The sequence below is a fragment of the Trachypithecus francoisi genome, unplaced genomic scaffold, assembly GCF_009764315.1.
Source record: "Trachypithecus francoisi isolate TF-2019V2 unplaced genomic scaffold, Tfra_2.0 Lachesis_group2, whole genome shotgun sequence".
In the NCBI taxonomy this organism is placed as follows: domain Eukaryota; kingdom Metazoa; phylum Chordata; class Mammalia; order Primates; family Cercopithecidae; genus Trachypithecus; species Trachypithecus francoisi.
Window position 1 is genome coordinate 117003382 of NW_022681465.1, and position 17839 is coordinate 117021220.

At 46.4% G+C, this 17839-nt stretch overlaps 1 protein-coding gene across 3 annotated transcripts in view; it reads left to right on the plus strand.

Moving 5' to 3' along the window:
- DOCK2 (dedicator of cytokinesis 2) overlaps positions 1-13854 on the plus strand; it is a 323398-nt gene extending 309544 nt beyond the window's left edge. For 2 of the 3 annotated variants that reach the window (XM_033180268.1, XM_033180269.1), the window contains exons 23-29: positions 6463-6600; positions 8216-8343; positions 9424-9595; positions 10642-10762; positions 11779-11847; positions 12326-12468; positions 13278-13854. In XM_033180268.1, coding sequence (XP_033036159.1) covers positions 6463-6600; positions 8216-8343; positions 9424-9595; positions 10642-10762; positions 11779-11847; positions 12326-12468; positions 13278-13340 — 834 coding nt within the window. In that variant the 3' untranslated portion in view covers positions 13341-13854. The remainder of the gene's footprint in view (positions 1-6462; positions 6601-8215; positions 8344-9423; positions 9596-10641; positions 10763-11778; positions 11848-12325; positions 12469-13277) is intronic. The other variant, XM_033180267.1, reaches the window with a different exon arrangement.
- The last annotated feature ends 3985 nt before the right edge of the window (positions 13855-17839 follow it).

Sequence of the window (17839 nt, forward strand, 5' to 3'; positions counted from 1 at the left end):
TCAGGGGATGGCTTTTCACAGCGGGATGAAAATGAACACCAGGCCCCCACACTCCAAACCAGCACCTTCCCCCGACACCCAGCACAGGTCAATCTGATAATAGAAGACTTGAGCCCCTACTCCCACTTCTCCTCCTTTTAAAGCTGACCCAGTTTGTTGCAATAATGCTCAGATGGGTATCAGATTTTGAAAATAAGCGAGGCCTTTGTGTGCTTGGTTGTGTCAAAGGGTCTACATGCTGCACAAGCTGCTGCTCAGCCCATGAGCTTAGAAGACACCACCCTGCTGTCTCGGGCTGGCCACTTACCTGCCTCTCCTTCCATTCTCTGTTTGCATCCCTCTTCTTCCTGTGGACTCTGTCTTTCCTCCTTTCTCTCTTTCTCTCCGTGCACCTGTCTCTATCTTTCCCTCTCTCTCTTAGAAGCCTGCACTTCTATTCCTTGCCTCTCTGTCTTTTGCCCCCCACCCCTGCACATCTTACTCCTCTCTTGGCTTCTCTTCCTATTCTCTCTTGTTCTCCCTCTCCCTGCAGAAGCAACAGTCGGCTAGATCCCTCTCATAGAGACTTACCCAAGGCTAGGCTTCCCCTCCAGGCCCACAGCAGCCCCCTCCTCAGACATGTGCCCACTCTGGGCTCTCAGCAAACCACCCAGCAGAACACAGGGGTGGGCTCCAGAGGGCAGGAGCTGGCAGGAGGTGAGCAGTGGGTGCAGGGGCAGGTGGAGGAGCTTGCAGCTGCCTGCCCTCCCTCGCTTTCTTCTTGCCAGTCACTGTGCAAAAAAAAGCAAGCTTTTGTGGTTGGGAGTTTTTGTTACTCTAGGGAAATCAGGGAACGAGAAGCATTGGGTGCAGCCTCTTTTCTTAAAATAAGAATTCCTAATTCAGGTCCTTCTCTGCCTCTGCCAATTTATGCAAAGCGGGGCTTTAAAAATGAAACACCAAGCACTGCACAGACGCGCTTTTCCCGAATGCATGTTGTGTGTCTGTCTGGAATTTTCTCTTTCTTTTTACTTTGTGCCACCTGTGAAGCCCAAATATCCCCAAGGTCCCCAGCCTTCTGTGGTCATCATGCCCTTTATTATTCAAATAATGATGTTCTCCCTTAGCACCCCCAACTTGGGAAGCAGGAAGGCCAGGCTTTGATTCGTTCCCATCCTCAGATATTGCTGGGAGGCCTCAGGAAAGGCTAACATGTCACACAGATTTGCTTAGCTGATGGATGTCACACTGAATCCATACCATTGCCCTGGTCCTCTCCACTGGGGACCTCTTCTCATCTGGAAACAGCTTCTCCATGCTGTGTTTGCTGTACCCAAATGAACTTCAGCTTCACAGCACAGCAAATACCAAGCTGTACCTTCTAAGAAAATTCTACTACTGTCTTGGAGCTTACTAGAGGGACATTACCAACAAAGCCAGAAGACTTTGAACGCATGTACTCTGTTCAATGTGACAGCTTCTGACAGCCATTAGCTAGGCGCCTTCAGACACCGCCCCCTAGTGGCTGCCTTCTCCTTAGCACCACCCGCTGATCCTGGGACCACCTATACAGAGGCCCACCTAACCCCCAAACAAGGTTGACCTGAGCCATATCCCTCCCACCCAGAACCCAGGCACCCTAACTATGGGCACCTGCATGCAAAAGATGCAGCCCTGCTCATAGCAAAGGCAGTCTTTTAACATTATCACACGCAGCAGATTAGCTCTTCTCTACCTGTGTCATTCCATTTGTTCTTGCAACTTACATTTATCGAGCCTCTATTGTGTCCTAGGCATAGTCCTAGGCAACAGAAATAATGATGGACAAAATTGGGCCTGCTCCCTGCTCACTTGGAGCTTAATTCTAAATTGGATCTTGGTTTTACAAACCCAAATACACTTTGAACTTACTTAAAACACAAGAAGGTTAGATTTCAAGGGGAGTGAATGTATTTGTACCTCTAGATTTTCAAGGGGAGTGACTGTATTTGTACCTCTAGCAAATGCTGAAGCCTTCAAAGTACATTTGGTGTTCAATGTTTTGCAGATTTCAGGATCAATAGCTTGTTAATTTCTTTTCTTTGTGAAGACTTTCTATTTTTTGGAATAAAAAGATGTCTATAGTGTGCTCTTTTAAAGCTTTTGTTGTGAAATATTATGTACAGAAAAGTGCACATAAAAATATATAACCCACTTATTTATCAAAAACATACATCCATTTGACCAACACCCAGATGAAATAGAATTCTGCTAGCTCCCCTAACCCTATTCTTAAGCCTCCTTCCCTAAGAGTGAGCACTGTTCTGCTTTTATAGTAATCATTTCCTTGCTTTAAAAAAAATACTTTACCACCCAAACACTCATTCTTAAAGACTGTAGTTTAGATTTGCTTAATTTTGACCTACATGTAAACAGAATCACATAATATACAGTCTTTCATATCTAACTTATTTTGCCCAATGTTATGTTCGTGAAAGTCATTCATTTTGTTGTACATAGTTATGATTCACATTCATTTTCATTGCTATGTAGTGGTCCATACAGCTGGCTCATGTAACTATACCAAAATGTATTTCTTTATTTTTCTACTAATAGAGAGTTGGGTTTATTTCAGCTTGGGGCTATTACAAGTAATGCTATTCTGAACTTCCTTGTGTGTGTCTTTTTGGTACACATATGCAAAATTTTTGTTGGGTATATACCTATGCATTGACTTGTTTTGTCATAGCATATAAGGATATTCAGCTTTAGTAGGTACTGCCAATCTTCTATCACTATAGGTTAGGTTATTTTACCTGCTCCTGAACCTCTTATAAATTGTATTATACAGTACAGTATGTACTACTGTATCTGTAGCTTCTTTTGCTCAACATAATGCCTTTGAGATTCTTCTGGGTTGTTGCACATACTAGAGGTTTGACTTTCTTTGTTTCTAAGTGTCGTCTATTGTATGTGTATCTAAATTACCAAAAATATGTCAATTTATTTATCTATTCTGTTGGACATTTGGGTTTTTTCGGGTGTTTGTATATTATGAATAAAGTTGCTATGAACATTCATGTTTATGCCTTTTGGTGGACCTAAGCACTTAATTCCTTCAGTATACATGTAGTAGTGGAATTGCTGGGCCATGCGCATTTAACCTTACTGGACACAAGAAGCAGTTTTTCAAAGTGGCTAAATCAATTTTCACTCCCACACAACTTCTAAGTCAGTTGATCCACATTCTCCCTGACACTTGATACTGGGAGTCTTTTTTAATTCTAGTCCTTCTGGTGGATGTGTAATGATATCTCAGTTTAGTTTTAATTTGCATTTCCTTCATGAGCAATGATGTTCAGCACCTTTTCATATGCTTACTGCTAATTGGATTACCCTTTAGTGAAATACTTTTTCAGATCTTTTACTTATGTTATTGAGTTGTCCTTTTATTATTGATTTATAGGAGTTTACATATATTCTAGATACGCGTCTTCTGTCAAATATATGTATTGCAAATATCTTCTCTTAGTCTGGCTTGTCTGTTTGCTTTCTTAATGAGGTATTTTGATGAACAGCAGTTGTAATTTTGGTCAGGTTTAATTTATCATATTTTTTAATGATTAGTGCTTTTGTGTCCACTTTAAGAAACCGCAACTACCCCAAGATCATGAAGATATTCTTCTCTGTTTCATTATGAGTTTTTATTGTTTTATCTTATACATTTAGGTGTATGATCCATTTTGACTGATGTAAAGTAAGAGGCAGATTATTTTCTTACACAGATTTCCAATTTCTTCATCACCATGTATTGAAAAGACTATTTTCCCCCACTTTTGACCCCCAAAATTGACCATATATGTATTTGTCTATTCTGAACTTTCTATTCTGATCCATTGGTCTATGTCCATGCTTATACCAGTACCACACCGTCTTGAGTCTTGAAATCTAATAGTAAGTGTACCCCAATTGTTGCTTTTCATCAAGTGTGTCTTGCCTCTTCTAAGTCCTTTGTATCTCTCTATAAATTTTAAAATAACCTTGCCAATGTTTACATACTTCTCTAAAACACATTGAGATTTGGATTAAGTGTACATTAAATATTAGATTAAATTGGAGAGAATGGCTGTCTTCTCATCCATGAACATGGAATATCTCTCCATTTATATAATTCTTTAATTTTTCTCAGCAAAACTTTGTGGTTTTCACATATTTTTTCTTTCATATATCTTATTAGATCTGCCCTTAGGTATTTGATATTTTAAATTCTATTGTAAATGGTATTGTTTTTAAATGTTATTTTGTTTGTTAACTTTTCGTAATACACTCATCTTACGATCTTTTATAACGTTTGTACTTCTTGTAGATATGTTTTTCAATCCAAATATTGGTTATTAGTACCTTGTATTTTCTTGATTAGTCTTCTTAGGAGTTTATTAATGTTGTATCTTTTCAAAGAAACAAATTTTGGCTCTGTTGATCCTCTCTGTTGTAAATTTGTTTTCTATTTTTATTCATGTCTACTCTTACCTTTATTATTTTCATTCATTTTCTCCCTTTGAATTTAGTTCACTGTTCTTTTACTAATATCTTGAGATGGATGCTTAGCTAATTTATTTTCTGTCTTTTCTAATATGTAAAACTAAAGCCATAAATGTATCTCCATTTACAACTTTATCTCACTACTTTTTATATGTAGTTTTTCCATTCGCATTCTTTTTTATATAAAATCTTTGTCTTTTTCATGAATGGAGGATCTTTTCTGTTCCTATATATTAGTTAAATTGTTTAGAAAAACATGTTTTCGTAGGCTCTTTTTATTCTATTTCTTCCAAATTCATTCTGTTTTTTCTTCCTTTATTCTTTCCTTATTTTCTTCCTTATTTGTTTCTTCCCTGTCAGTCTGGTCTCTGTCTTTCATATTGGAGACTTTCCTCCAATGTCTGGTGATGCTTGGCATTCTCTTCTTAGTTAAGAGTGAGGCTAAAGAAAATCTGTGTACACAAGAGAGGGCCTTGGCAACTGGGTAGCATTGCTGTGTGCTAATAGAATGACCCACAGATGCCTCTCTCTACATGGGACAGTTCACATTCTCCAGAGTCAGACCCTTCAAGCTGTTCTATAGAAAGATAGTCCCAGCTGCTACACTGGTGGCCATTTGGGAATTGGGAAGTGGAGGTCTCATGATCCAAATGCAGACTTTCTCTTCAACTTCTTATTTGCAGTCTGGCTCTTCATTCTGCCTTCTGTTGTGCCCGATGCCCCTAAGCCCAGAGCTCCTTGTTCTAATTGTTCTAGATGATAAGCTCCTCCTTCTTGAGAAAATGGGAAAATAGAACACTTGGCTGCAGGGTGAGGCAGTCAGAAAATCTAACTGCTCCTGATGAAGAACTTCAACACATTCCTCTGTGTTTGGCCCCTCAGCTCACCCACCTTCTCTGTAGTGCCTGGTGCCTCCTGAGGCCCTCCTGGCTTCATGGAGGCAGATTGGCTTCTTCTTATCACCACCTCCCTCCTCTGCTCTGGAAGGTCAGTTATGTCCTCCCACCTCCTGGCACCTGCACACATTGTGGGGCAGGTTTATGAATGTCTTCAAGTTTCACTAAAGATTTCAGTTTCTCCTTCACCTTGTCATTTCTGGGGGACCTCCAATAGAAGTAAGCAGAAATATCTTTATGTCACCATCATGAAAGCAATTTTTCCCCAAATAATTCATAGTCTACCCCTTTGCTCCCCTGGTAATGTTTCCCTGAGACCACACAACTAAAGTTCTCAGCTTCTCTTTCTAACAGTGCCCACCATGGCTCTGCTACTCTCCCTTAACATAGCTGCCACTTAGACAGTGTCCACTGACCTCCTATTGGGACAAATAAGACTCCAACTCCCTCACATCAATCCTCTCCTCTTCCCTCATCTTCCTAAGGCTTTTACATCACTTTTCAAAGCTCCCTACTGGTGGGTTCACTTTATGATATTAGCACATTTATATCATTCTTCAGCACCTGTATAAAGTGCAATTGGCTTCATGTGGTAAGATGAGGCTATGCCCCCTCCTCTGTTTTCTCTCAGCTCTTGCTTTCCTCTATCTCCCAGCTTCTGACATTCATCGTTTCACTTTAGTATTGCCAAGAACATCTTACACAAGGTTTTAAATCAACGCAACAGAGATTCCCCTGCTCTGATCCCCACACTTTGCCCCCAGGTAGATTCTTTAAGGGGGCCATTTTCCCAAGCATGTGGCCTCTCATGGGGAATGGGAGAGTCCAACCCTCCTATGAGGCAAGGGAAGCTGAGGATCTTTCTCCCCTTTCCAGAGCAAACCACTTGTTTGCAACTTTCTCCATTTCCCATGGCTGGGGACCCTGTGTGCAGGTTTCTGAGGACCCCGAAGCCCTTGACGAATTCTTTGCAGGCAGACTTGACTGCAGCTGCCTTGATGGGCTGGGTGCCAGGCTGAGGCCCACCAGCCAGCCTCTGGCTCATTCTTTACCACTTTCTCTCCAGATCCCCTTCTTGGGAGCTGGGATTAAGATCCATGAGAAAAGGGTGTCGGATAACCTGCGACCCTTCCATGACCGGATGGAGGAATGTTTCAAGAACCTGAAAATGAAGGTGGAGAAGGAGTACGGTGTCCGAGAGATGGTATGGGTGGTTCCTATGGCTTGGAGGGGTGGGATTGGGCAGGGTGGGGCAGGGAAGGATGCTGGAGGCTGAAGTTGGAAGGGACCCAGCAAAGGAAGCTGCTTCCAAAGAAGATGGTGATGGCCAGCATTGCTGGATCCCATCCAGGGGAACCCTGCTAGAAACTTGGTCCAGCAAAAATAACCCCCAGACAAACTCCAGTTACAACTGGATTGTGCAGATACCAACTTCTCAAGGGACTGTGTAATAATAATGAAAGCTACATTGATGCAGTATCTACTATATGCCTGGCCTGATTCAAGCACTTGACATCTACTAGGTCATTTAATCCTCACCACAAGCCTGAGCGGCAGGAATGATTTTTAACCGCTTGTATTTCTTCTGAGGTTCAGAAGGTCAGGTAACTTGCCAGAGGCTATGTGGCAAATGAGTGTGTGGCAGAATTTGCATCTGGCTGTGTTAGTTCAAGGCCAGTAGTTTTGGCCACTGAGCTCCTTGGCCTAAAGAGCCCATGAGCCTGGTGCTTACAGGGTGCTTCTTCATCCTTTTTCTTATTAACTGGTGTTATAAAATGTCAAGGCCATGCAATTCCTTTAAAACCATCTGGTCCAGCCTTCCCATTTTACAGATGGTAAAACTGAGACCTGGAGAAGAACAGTGAGTTACTGGAAGAGCCTAGAGGCACACTCAGGTCTCTGATTCAAAGATGTTTTTCCGTGAGACAGGTTGTCACTTTCAATACTCCCTACATGAAGTCCCTGCAATGCAATTCTGATGCTGACTCCCTGGAGTTAAATCACATTTCACAGGTTAGAAGCACAGTCTTAGACGCTTCCCACTTCAAACACCAACCATAAGCTTCAGGGACCCAGGCCACCCACACTTCTGCCTAACTGGTTACAAATTGGGGGATTCCCACTACCCTGTCAGGTTTCACAATTCACTAGAATAATTCACAGAACTCAGGAAAGCATGATATTACAACTTCAGTTTATGATACAAATCAAGACCAGCCAGATAAAGAGACACAGAGTGAGGTCCAGGAGGGTCCCAAACATGAAGTTTTCATGTATTCCAGATGCATCCCCCTTCTGGAACACTGATGTATGATTACCAGCCAGAGAAGTTCACTGGCGCCTAATGTCCAGAGTTTTTATTGGAGTTTCATTATGCAGTCATGATAGATTGAACCATTGGCCATGTGATGGAAATCAGTCTCTGGGCCTGTCCACTCCCTGGAGGTTGAGCTGGTATTACATGGCTCAAAGTCCCAGCCCTATAATCATAGAGCTGGTCTTTCTGGCCATCGGGAGCCATCTTATTAGCATAAAATCAAGTATGGTCAAGGGGGCCACCATGAATAATAACAAAGATACTCCTATCACATAGGAAATGCCAAAGATTTAGATATTGCCTTCCAGGAACCAGGAGTAAAGGTCAGCCACATTCTTTATTCTACAAGAACCCCTAGCCTCAGCCAGCCAGGAACTTTTGCGTTGATGCTCCACTCAGCCCCACAACTCTGCCCTGCCCAGGTGGAGGGAGAAGGTGACAGGAAGGTTGGGACCACCTTCCCCAGGCTACAGCTGCTAACCACCCTGTTCTCCCACCACAGCCTGACTTTGACGACAGGAGAGTGGGCCGCCCCAGGTCTATGCTGCGCTCATACAGACAGATGTCCATCATCTCTCTGACTTCCATGAATTCTGACTGCAGCACCCCCAGCAAGGCCACCTCAGAGAGGTCAGTCCCTGCACCCCAGGGAGTCCCCCACACCCCTGCCTCCCTGGCTCAATCTCTTCTCCTTCTCTCTCTTCACCAGCAACATCCCTTCTACCTTCCCCCTTCCTCCTTTCAGTTTAAAAGCCTTTTCCCATCTGGAGCCTCACAACTACCCTAGGAGGCTCATGGTTAGTATCATTTGTAGGGGATTATCAGAGGCTCAGAGAGGCAAGGCAGCTTTCCTGAGGCCCAGCAGGACTCACCTGCAGCCCCCAGGCTTCTAGTCCAGTGATCTCTGTCAGCCAGCCAGAGCTCCTCACCAAGCCTGCATCCTTCTGGAATATTGTCACCTCTTACCAGGATCTGTTCCCTTTCAAGGAAGCTCCTCCCAATCACAACGGGATGTCCCTGTTGCAGAGCTCCTCCCCCTGCACCGCCTACCCACCCCTCTGTCGGGGGTCTTCCCTCCTGTGCCCCCTTCCACCTTCCTGGAGCCCTCTGGCCATCATTGCTGGACCCTCCAGAAACTTCCCAGCGGGCCTCAGAGGCTACTCTTGCCCAGAGGGAAAAGGATGGAAATGTCTTCTGTGTTTCACAATTCTAGGGGCCACCATTCACCCTGCCCAACTCATCTGTTCTAATCATAGACACTATGAGCTACCCAGCACTTACCATATGCCAAGAATGTGCCAGGGGTTCCTCCGACCTCATCTCATGGCCACTCTGCAAGGTCTCTGCGAAGACCCCCATCTACTGAAAAGGAAATGATGGTTGGGAGAGGTTGAGTGATTTACCCAAAGTTATTCATTCAGCTAAGAACTGGCCAGGCCTGGATTTGAACCCGCATTCATGCTTCAACCAGTCTTCTCTCCTCACCACCAGTTTCTTTGCTATGGCTCACTTCTTTCCATTTCATTTTACCATGAATAAAATAAAGTGAACTTTACTCATTACATTTAAGTGTTTGTGGATTGAGCAATTTGCTCCCCAAATCCTCTGTCAGATTTGCTGATCTACTCCCTTCAGCTTCCTGGGGCCTTGCAAGGCAGTTCCACTGAAGCTCTAACTGCAGTTTCTATTGCTGCCCCTCTGGCCTTTCAGCTTTGACCTGGAATTAGCACCACCCAAGACTCCGAGAGTGGAGCAAGAGGAGCCGATCTCCCCGGGGAGCACCCTGCCTGAGGTCAAGCTGCGGAGGTCCAAGAAGAGGACGAAGAGAAGCAGTGTAGTGTTTGCGGACGAGAAAGCAGCTGCCGAGTCGGACCTGAAGCGGGTGAGCAGCTGAGGCAGGTTGCCTCTCCAGTGCTGTTAGCAAATCTCCACTGCATGATGGGCACAAAACCCAGGGCTTCCAGATATGGGATCTCTGAGGCCCACTTCTGCGGTGCTATGGGTATTGCAGAGGCGGCACCTGAGGAACTGAGAGGTGAAGTGTTTACTGCTCAGGCAGCTGGGGTGGCTGGGACATGACAGAGCTGGGAGTTGAACCCTGACCTTTGCACTTCAGAGCCTGTGTGTATCCTTTCCACCATCACACAGGGCTTTTCCAGGCGGGGGAGAAGCCACCTGTTCTCCTACCAAAGGGGAGAGCAACCCACTTGGTATTGGGCTAGGTGTTTCTATAGCCCCCAGCCCCAGGCCTGTTCTAACCACTGACATCTCAGACCCCTGCAAGCCCCTCCTGTGAGCCAGGAGTCTGGGTGGGGATGCAGAGATGAAATCTCACTGTCCTGGCTTTGAGAGTTTTGGTCTTATAAACTAATAACTATTTCAAAATGAGACTTGGTGTCAGACAGCCCTCTTACTTTCCCCCTGGAAAAGAGGTTTGTTGAAAGCTTTCTGGGAGCCTGGGAGGGGGAGACAGATTAACTGCCCTGGCAAGGGAGGGGTGCCAGATCAAAGAGCAAGGGGCCAACCAAAATACCTTGGTGAAGAAAGGGCCCTCTAGAAACTTCTGAGTGGGCCTCACAGGCTACTCTTGCCTGGATGGATAAGAATGGAAATGTCTTCTGTGTTTCTCTATTCTAGGGGACACCATTCACGTGATAGTCTAAATGAATGCCACCCCCTCCACCCCGTAGTTGTATAGTGTGCAACCTGTGAAACCATACATGGCAGACTGGCATGGAATGGTATAAAACAGAATAAATGAACTAGGAGCCAGCTTCATAGAAACCATGCCATGCCCTCATCCCTGATCTTTCAGGGCCCAGATCTGCCTCATGCTAAGCCTCTCTCTCTTTTGTGTGTATGTATGTGTGTGTGTGTGTGTGTGTGTGTGTGTATTTGTGTGTGTGTGTGTGTGGTGTATTCCTACAGCTTTCCAGGAAGCATGAGTTCATGAGTGACACCAACCTCTCGGAGCATGCAGCCATCCCCCTCAAGGCGTCTGTCCTCTCTCAAATGAGCTTTGCCAGCCAGTCCATGCCTACCATCCCAGGTATGCCCCCTGCTGCCACCAGCATGAAGGACTAGAGATAGTGCAGACCACCAGCCTTGTGGGTGGAGGATGGATGGGAACTGTGTCTACACAACAAAGTGGGCCAGTCATCCTGGAGTTAGAGGCTGTACTCACAGCCCCCCACCCTCTAATCTCTCCCCACACCCACCACTTCCTAGTAGTGACACCATCTCAGCAAGCTCCAGCAGGGACAGGGGAGAGGCCTGCTGTCTCTTGGGCCCTCAGAATTCACTGGGTATCCATTTGTCACACTAGGTGGCCCCTTGTTCTCAGTTAGCCAGGCCTCCCCAGGGGCCAGAAGTTTGCCCTTGGTATGTCCCTAAGACCTGTGGCTTCTTTATGGACCCGGAAGACTCTTTCTGGCTTTACAAAAATGGCCACCACATCTTATAGCTGCAGAGTGTTGGGTGCATAGATGCTCCCTATCTGCCATCCTCGTCACGCACTGTCCAGTGAGGAGGTTAGAGCACAGCTAATGGTCCTAACTCACAGAAGAGAATCTGAGGCCCTAACAGGGGACATGACAGGGGACATGGCATGCCTGAGAGCACTCCATCTGGCAAGCAGAAGTCCTTGGCATTTGCTGCTATGTGCCTGGCTCTGTGTGGTAAGGGCCAGGTCAGAAGGGAAGAAGACAGGGCCAGTGCTGCCCTGTGGAACTCAGCAGGCCGATCATGGTGAAGACGCTAGCTGGTTCCTGAATGTTTGGGGTGCCAGGCCCTGCACCAACCGCTACTCCTTCATTATTTCATTTACACCACTGCACGTACCCAGGTGCATGTCATCCACCCCATTGTATGGATGAGGAAACTGGGGCACCGAGAACATCAGTCTCTTGCCTATCACCAGCCAGCAAATGGCAGAGGCTGAGTTCAGACCCAGGCCCTCTTCCCTGGAACAAGGCACCTGCCCACTGCCCTGCCACCCCACCCAGGATAGCCTAAACACGGCTGCAACATTTGGCCCAACCCATTTCACTGGTATCTTCTCCACAGGTCTCATGACACCCAGGTGGTCTGGGCTCTTCCTCCCATTTGGCCAATGTCAAAAGCAGCAGTCAGAGAGTAACTAATTTTTCACATCTCTATGACTCCAAACTGGGGCTGTAACCACTAGGCCATCTGGCCCCTCCACCAGGTGACACGTGGGTCTGAGACTCTCTTCCCACTGTCTCCTGCAATGGGGAGAGAAATCCAGGGTGTTGGTATTGGGAGCTGGAGGAAGAGTAAGCTCACACTGTCCCCTACCTTGGAGCAGAAGGCTCTGTGTTTCCTGGGGATGTCAGGGCTTTGGGGCAAGGTTTTGACCAGGAGCCAGGAGGTTGAACCCTTGTCTGTAGGGTGGGCAACCTTCACTGCAAGAGGACAGCTTCAAAGCCCCCTGGCATGGCAGGAAATAGGCTTCCTGCCTCCTGCTTGGCACATACAATGTGTAATCCCTGGATGCTGGCTCTGTCTCCCAGCCCTCCCCCTGTCTACCTCCCCCAAGGCACTGCCCCTCCTCCACCCACCCACTCACGCCCTAGCTCTACTCTCCTTCCAGCCCTGACACTCTCAGTGGCAGGCATCCCTGGGTTGGACGAGGCCAACACATCCCCCCGCCTCAGCCAGACCTTCCTCCAACTCTCAGATGGTGACAAGAAGACACTCACACGGAAGAAGGTCAATCAGTTCTTCAAGACAATGGTGAGGACACTGAGGGTGGAAGGAAATGAAGACATTGGGAGGAAAAAGGGAAGACAGCAATACAGAGAAAAGAAAATGGGGGGTCGTGTGTGCATGTGTGTGCATATGTGGTCATTCCTAGGGAGGCCTAGTGAGGAGGCCCTGAGTTCTGGGACACTGTGCAGCAATGCCCAGAGGGCGGTTCTCCTCTGGGGCCCCAGGCAGCTCCTCTGACCAGGATTGACCCCAGCTAGGCATGTGCAGGGCCCTGGGACCTCAGAAGCAGTAAGTGGCCTGCCCTCACCTAAACTGCCCCTTAGTGCTGCAGCACTTTTCTATTCAACCTATATCACAAAATCCTACAAATTGAACATTAGTTTCCAAGCACTGATTCTGTAAAGTCCCATCTCCTATTGTTACTTGTTGGCCTTTCCTCAAGATCAAGAAGTTCCCATAACACATCTGATCCTCAAGGTAATATGAAATCGGGACTCTGCTACTAGAAATATCTCAAGTGTACCGTGAGCACACAAGGAGTCAGGCACTGTGCTAAGCACTTCCCAAGCATGGTGCCATTTGAGCTCCCACTCTGAGGATTTTATATGGGAGGCTCACAGAGTTTGGTAAGTGATGTGCCCAAGTCCACATGGCTAGTGAGTCTACCACTGCCTTTCTGGCCAAAGCCAAGGTCCTAGCAGTTCACATTCACTGGGCTTTGGGCAGGGGTCAGTGTTGGGGCCCTTGTGATTAGGACTGGGAAGCTCCATTTTGGTGCTTAATCTGATAATCCCATCTTGGTTTTGTGCTTGTTTATTCTCTTCTCTCAAAAGCTGGCCAGCAAATCGGCTGAAGAAGGCAAACAGATCCCAGACTCGCTGTCCACGGACCTGTGAGCTGCTGCTGACTAGGGCTGCATGGGAGAGCCAGGGAGGGGAGTTTCTGGAAGAGGAGAGCCATGGGTGGAACACCGAAGCCTCAGAGAGTGAGAGACTCTCCCCATCAGTTGTCCTCACTTAGAGGAGACAGAGGAGCCAATCAGGTCCCAGAGCTTGAGTGCTAACAAGCCCAGCATCCCCTGGGGCTGTGATCATGGTGGATGAGGAAGCCTCAATGTAGATTCCCAAACGCAAGGAACTAGCAAGAATGCCTTCTCCCAGTGTGGTCTCCCCAACATCCTAGGCACAGCTTTCATAACCCAGTTTCTTAGGGGTAAGAAACTGTTATTATTTCATTTATAAAGTCCCAGAACTTAAAGGAAAGCCTTTTAAATATTCTTTTTAATTTTATTTTAGATTAACAGTTTTGTACTTTACATTTTTTAATACAACCAACCAGTTTCTTTTCTAGCCAATCATCCTGAAGAGTTGCTCTTTCTTACTGACAATAAAAAATGTTTTCTTGGTTCGAGTAAGCCTTGTTGCCTGATTCTGTTGGCTGACTCTCCTGGGCCCAGGACTGGGCAGGAAGCTCCCTGGAAGGAAGGAAGGCCCAGGGATTGCAGTGATGTGAAGGAGCCTGGTGATGCCCTTGCCCAATGCCAAGTTTCCCCACCTCATCTATGAGAAGATTCTTCAAGAATCTCCATGACTCTGGTTCCTTAGGTGCCCAACCCTGGGCTACCAGCATGTTAAAAAAGTTGGCCTGGTCTTCCTCATGGATCTGAATAGTGGAGTGTCGTACCTCCTTTCTCCACCTTTAGAAAGAGACAGCACAACCACCCAAGCCTGGTCCCTCTAGTAAAGACCAAACCTAATGCCAAAGAGTTAGGAAAAGAGGGGTCTGAGGTCCAGCAGACTCATAGTTGAGCTCTTGGATCTTGTCACTGGCTCCAAAGTGGTGGCTTTTCTTGGAGGAATTCTCAGGCTTTTCAGATGAGGCCCAAAGGAAGTGAGTAGCTTTGTCAGGCAGCAGCAAGAGAGGATGGGAGCAAAGTCCCACCTCTGGATCTGACAGCGAGCAGGGAGCTGTGCAGGGGAGGGGTCCAGAAGGAGGCTGAGGACCCATTTGAGAAGGAAATTAATACTGGGTAAGTGCATGACAGCACAGGTTTCAGAAGTAGAGCCATCTGAAAACCTTGGAGTGGATGCTCATTTACAGGCTGAGTCCCTGGGGTAGAGTAAGACAGGAGAAAGAATGATGATGGTAACTCAAATTTCTCGAGCCCTGATGGTGTCTGGGACAGTGTTATAGACATGATAAGAATTAACTTCCTAAGTCTCGATAGCAGCCCTAGGAGGTAGATACGATTATCACCCAGATGAAGAAATGGAGGCACAGAGGCGTGAAGTGACCCAAGACCACACACTTAGTAACGAATGGCTGGGATCCAAACCCAGACAGCTGGGTGGGGAGCCTGACTCTTAGGCACTACCCTACATTGTCTCTGGGACGCCTTAGTGCGCAGAATATCCTGAGTCTTGGTAGCCTTTATCCACCCCAGCCTGTCCCTGGTGGCCTCTATGTTCCTGCTGCAAGCCCCATTTGAAGATGTGTTGCCTAGTTCAGCTTCTAGTTTCCTCAACAGGCCAAAAATTCCTGTTTTGATGATTGCTGGGGTTTGGTCTACACCGAACACCTTTGGGTTGCCTAAGGTCAGTAGGCAGCACCCCGAGGATTGGATTCTGTTACAAGCTTGGGCTTCTCATGCCTGCTTTTTCTCTCGTTATGAACTGATAAAATCCTAGTGTTTAGCCTTGACATGTAAGCCCTTCCAAATACCAGTGGGCAGTGGGGGCCAGGGAGGAGGGGGCAAATCTCAACAAGGAAAAGGTTCTCCCTTTTCCCACAACTACAGAAAAACAGGTATGATCCTGTGCCTTGAAACTGTAGATGTTACCCTCACTCAGGAGTACTGAAAGACACCCATACTCAGAGGTTGTTGCTACGTCGTCCTGGGAAAGTAAGCTTTAACCTCTGAAAATTCTGTAACTGATCGATCTCCTCACTTAATACTGTGTGGCCCTGGCAATAATATTTCTGAGTTCCATTTTCTGAAGATTATCAATATCTATGAGTTTTCTTATTAAATCTGAACGGGACCATTGGCACTTCCCTGTTTTCCCACATAAATGGAGCAAGACTTAGTTAAACCCATAAACAGGGTTTGAAAGTCAAATCTCATTTCAGTTAAGACTGTCATCAGGTTGACAGCCCACTTAATCCTTTGCCAGAAAAATTTTAGATGCTCCCATTACATGGCAGGAACAACAATGCCAGTAGTAATAACAATAACAAACAACAATAATAATACAGCTGCCACTTACCAGGCACTTACTCTATATGTCATTTCCTTAAATCCTCACACCAATCCTATGAGCTAGACACTAAGGTCCCAGCCACACTGATGTGAAACTCAATTCCAAGGTTGAGGAGTTTGTGATGTGGCCTTGTCACCTGACTAGTAAGAGACACAGCCATCTCTGTCCACATCAAGCCTCGTGATCTTAATCCACACATTCACTCTCTACCTGGGACCTCAGCTCAATGTCAGACTCTATTTCACAGTCCGTGATTGTAAGTCTTCGCCTACAATGCCAATGATGGCACCTGGGAAAAATGAAGGTGGGGTTAGGCATTTGGCATAGCCCTCCTGTTACCACCGATGTTCCCTCATTGTATACAAGTTCTGTCCAAAACAAGCTAGTAGTCTCAAGGAAGGGTGTATGCCTCAGAATTTCCAGAAGGAGGTAGCATTGGATGGGGTGGGAGGAAGGATCTCTTTATACGTCTTCCTTTCTTGATGTTGTTTTCTGAGACCCTTAAAGACTACTTCATCCAATGCTCTCATTTTACATAGTTAGGTGATCTCTCCAGTGGCTGTGATCAGCAGGACCCAATCTGGAATCCAGGTCTTCATCCAGGTAATCTCCCATCAGTGGAACTCTCTCACCTTTAAGCACCCAGTGACCCTTGTTCTCTGTCTTTAAGACAGGGTTGATATCTGCCATTCATACTTTAGTTTGATCTAGAGCACTAAGTTCCCTTCCTTTCCTTAAGGGAAGGGTATTTTTAGCCTTTATTGCTAAGCATGGAGTAGAAGTGTTCCTTCTTTCTTCTAGGCTTTCAGGCTTATGTCAGCAAATAGAAGAGAAATTGAGGGAAACAAATGGCCTTCCCAGCATCCAAAATCAGGGTGGGCTCTGCTTTCCAGACATGCTAAACTGTAACACATCTGTTTGCCTCTCCTGGCTGAATCCTGGGTGCCTCTGCCTCCCTGCCATAGCTTCAGTTCCCTAGGAAACAGGCAATGATTGAATGCCATGCTCTTTTGGGGCTGTGCAGTCTTAGTGTGAAGGAAAGAGGGAAAAGGGATTGGAAGCAATAGAAGCTGAGGTATTAACTCTACTTGTGTCTGGTTCACACTAAGCCACAGAGACTCAACTTGTCAGGCAGCATTGAGCAGGATATCTTTGGGCAGGGTATAATAGAGAAATCAAACCCCAGAAGAGTCTGCAGACAGGAGGAAGAAGGCTGGGTGTGGTGGCTCACGCCTGTAATCCCACCACTTAGGGAGGCCAAGGCGGGTGGATCATGAGGTCAAGAGATCAAGACCACCCTGGCCAACATGGTGAAACATTGTCTCTACTAAAAGTTCAAAAATTAGCTGGGTGTGGTGGCACATACCTGTAGTCCCAGCTACTTTGGAGGCTGAGGCAGGAGAATCACTTGAACCTGGGAGATGGAGGTTGCAGTGAACCAAGATCGTGCCACTGCACTCCACCCTGGCAAGAGGGTGAGAGACTCTGTCTAAAAAAAAAGGAGAAAGAAAAGGGAATGTATTTGCCCAACTTGCCACTGTCTCAGTCTCCTGTTTCTAGTGGTAAGTTCCCCCTATTGGGTGTGGTAAAACCCTTCATGGTTTTACCTGTGGATTGCATCATCTAGCCCTTTCAGTAGCTGCTTGGGAAGCTATATCCCATGCCCCACAAAGCGGCACTCCATACAAGGGCAGAATTTGTATAAGAAACCAGCAACTCAGGGAATAAAACAGTAGTCTGGGCTCTGTTGCAGCAAGGCAAGGGAAGACCAAGCCTTTCTGGACAAGCAACTGGTGGACCCCAGGTGGGAGGACCATGTGGACCCATGTTGGCTGCAGTGGCTACTGAGGTAGAGCAGACAGCTGGCAGCCCAGAAAACCATGGCCTCTGAAGGAGCCAAGAAGGCATATGAGATTGTCTGAGACATTCAGACCCTCACATGCCCCTTCTGTTATCTCCTGTTCCTATTATAACTTATGAATCTTGTGTGTGTGTGTGTGTGTGTGTGTGTGTAAGATGTACTTTCTCCTTTCCTACAAAAAGATGAACAAATCCATATGCTTTCTCCTTTCCTAAGAGGGGATGTCCAAGTCCATGTGCTTTTTCCTGTCCTAGGAGGGATGTCCAAGACCATG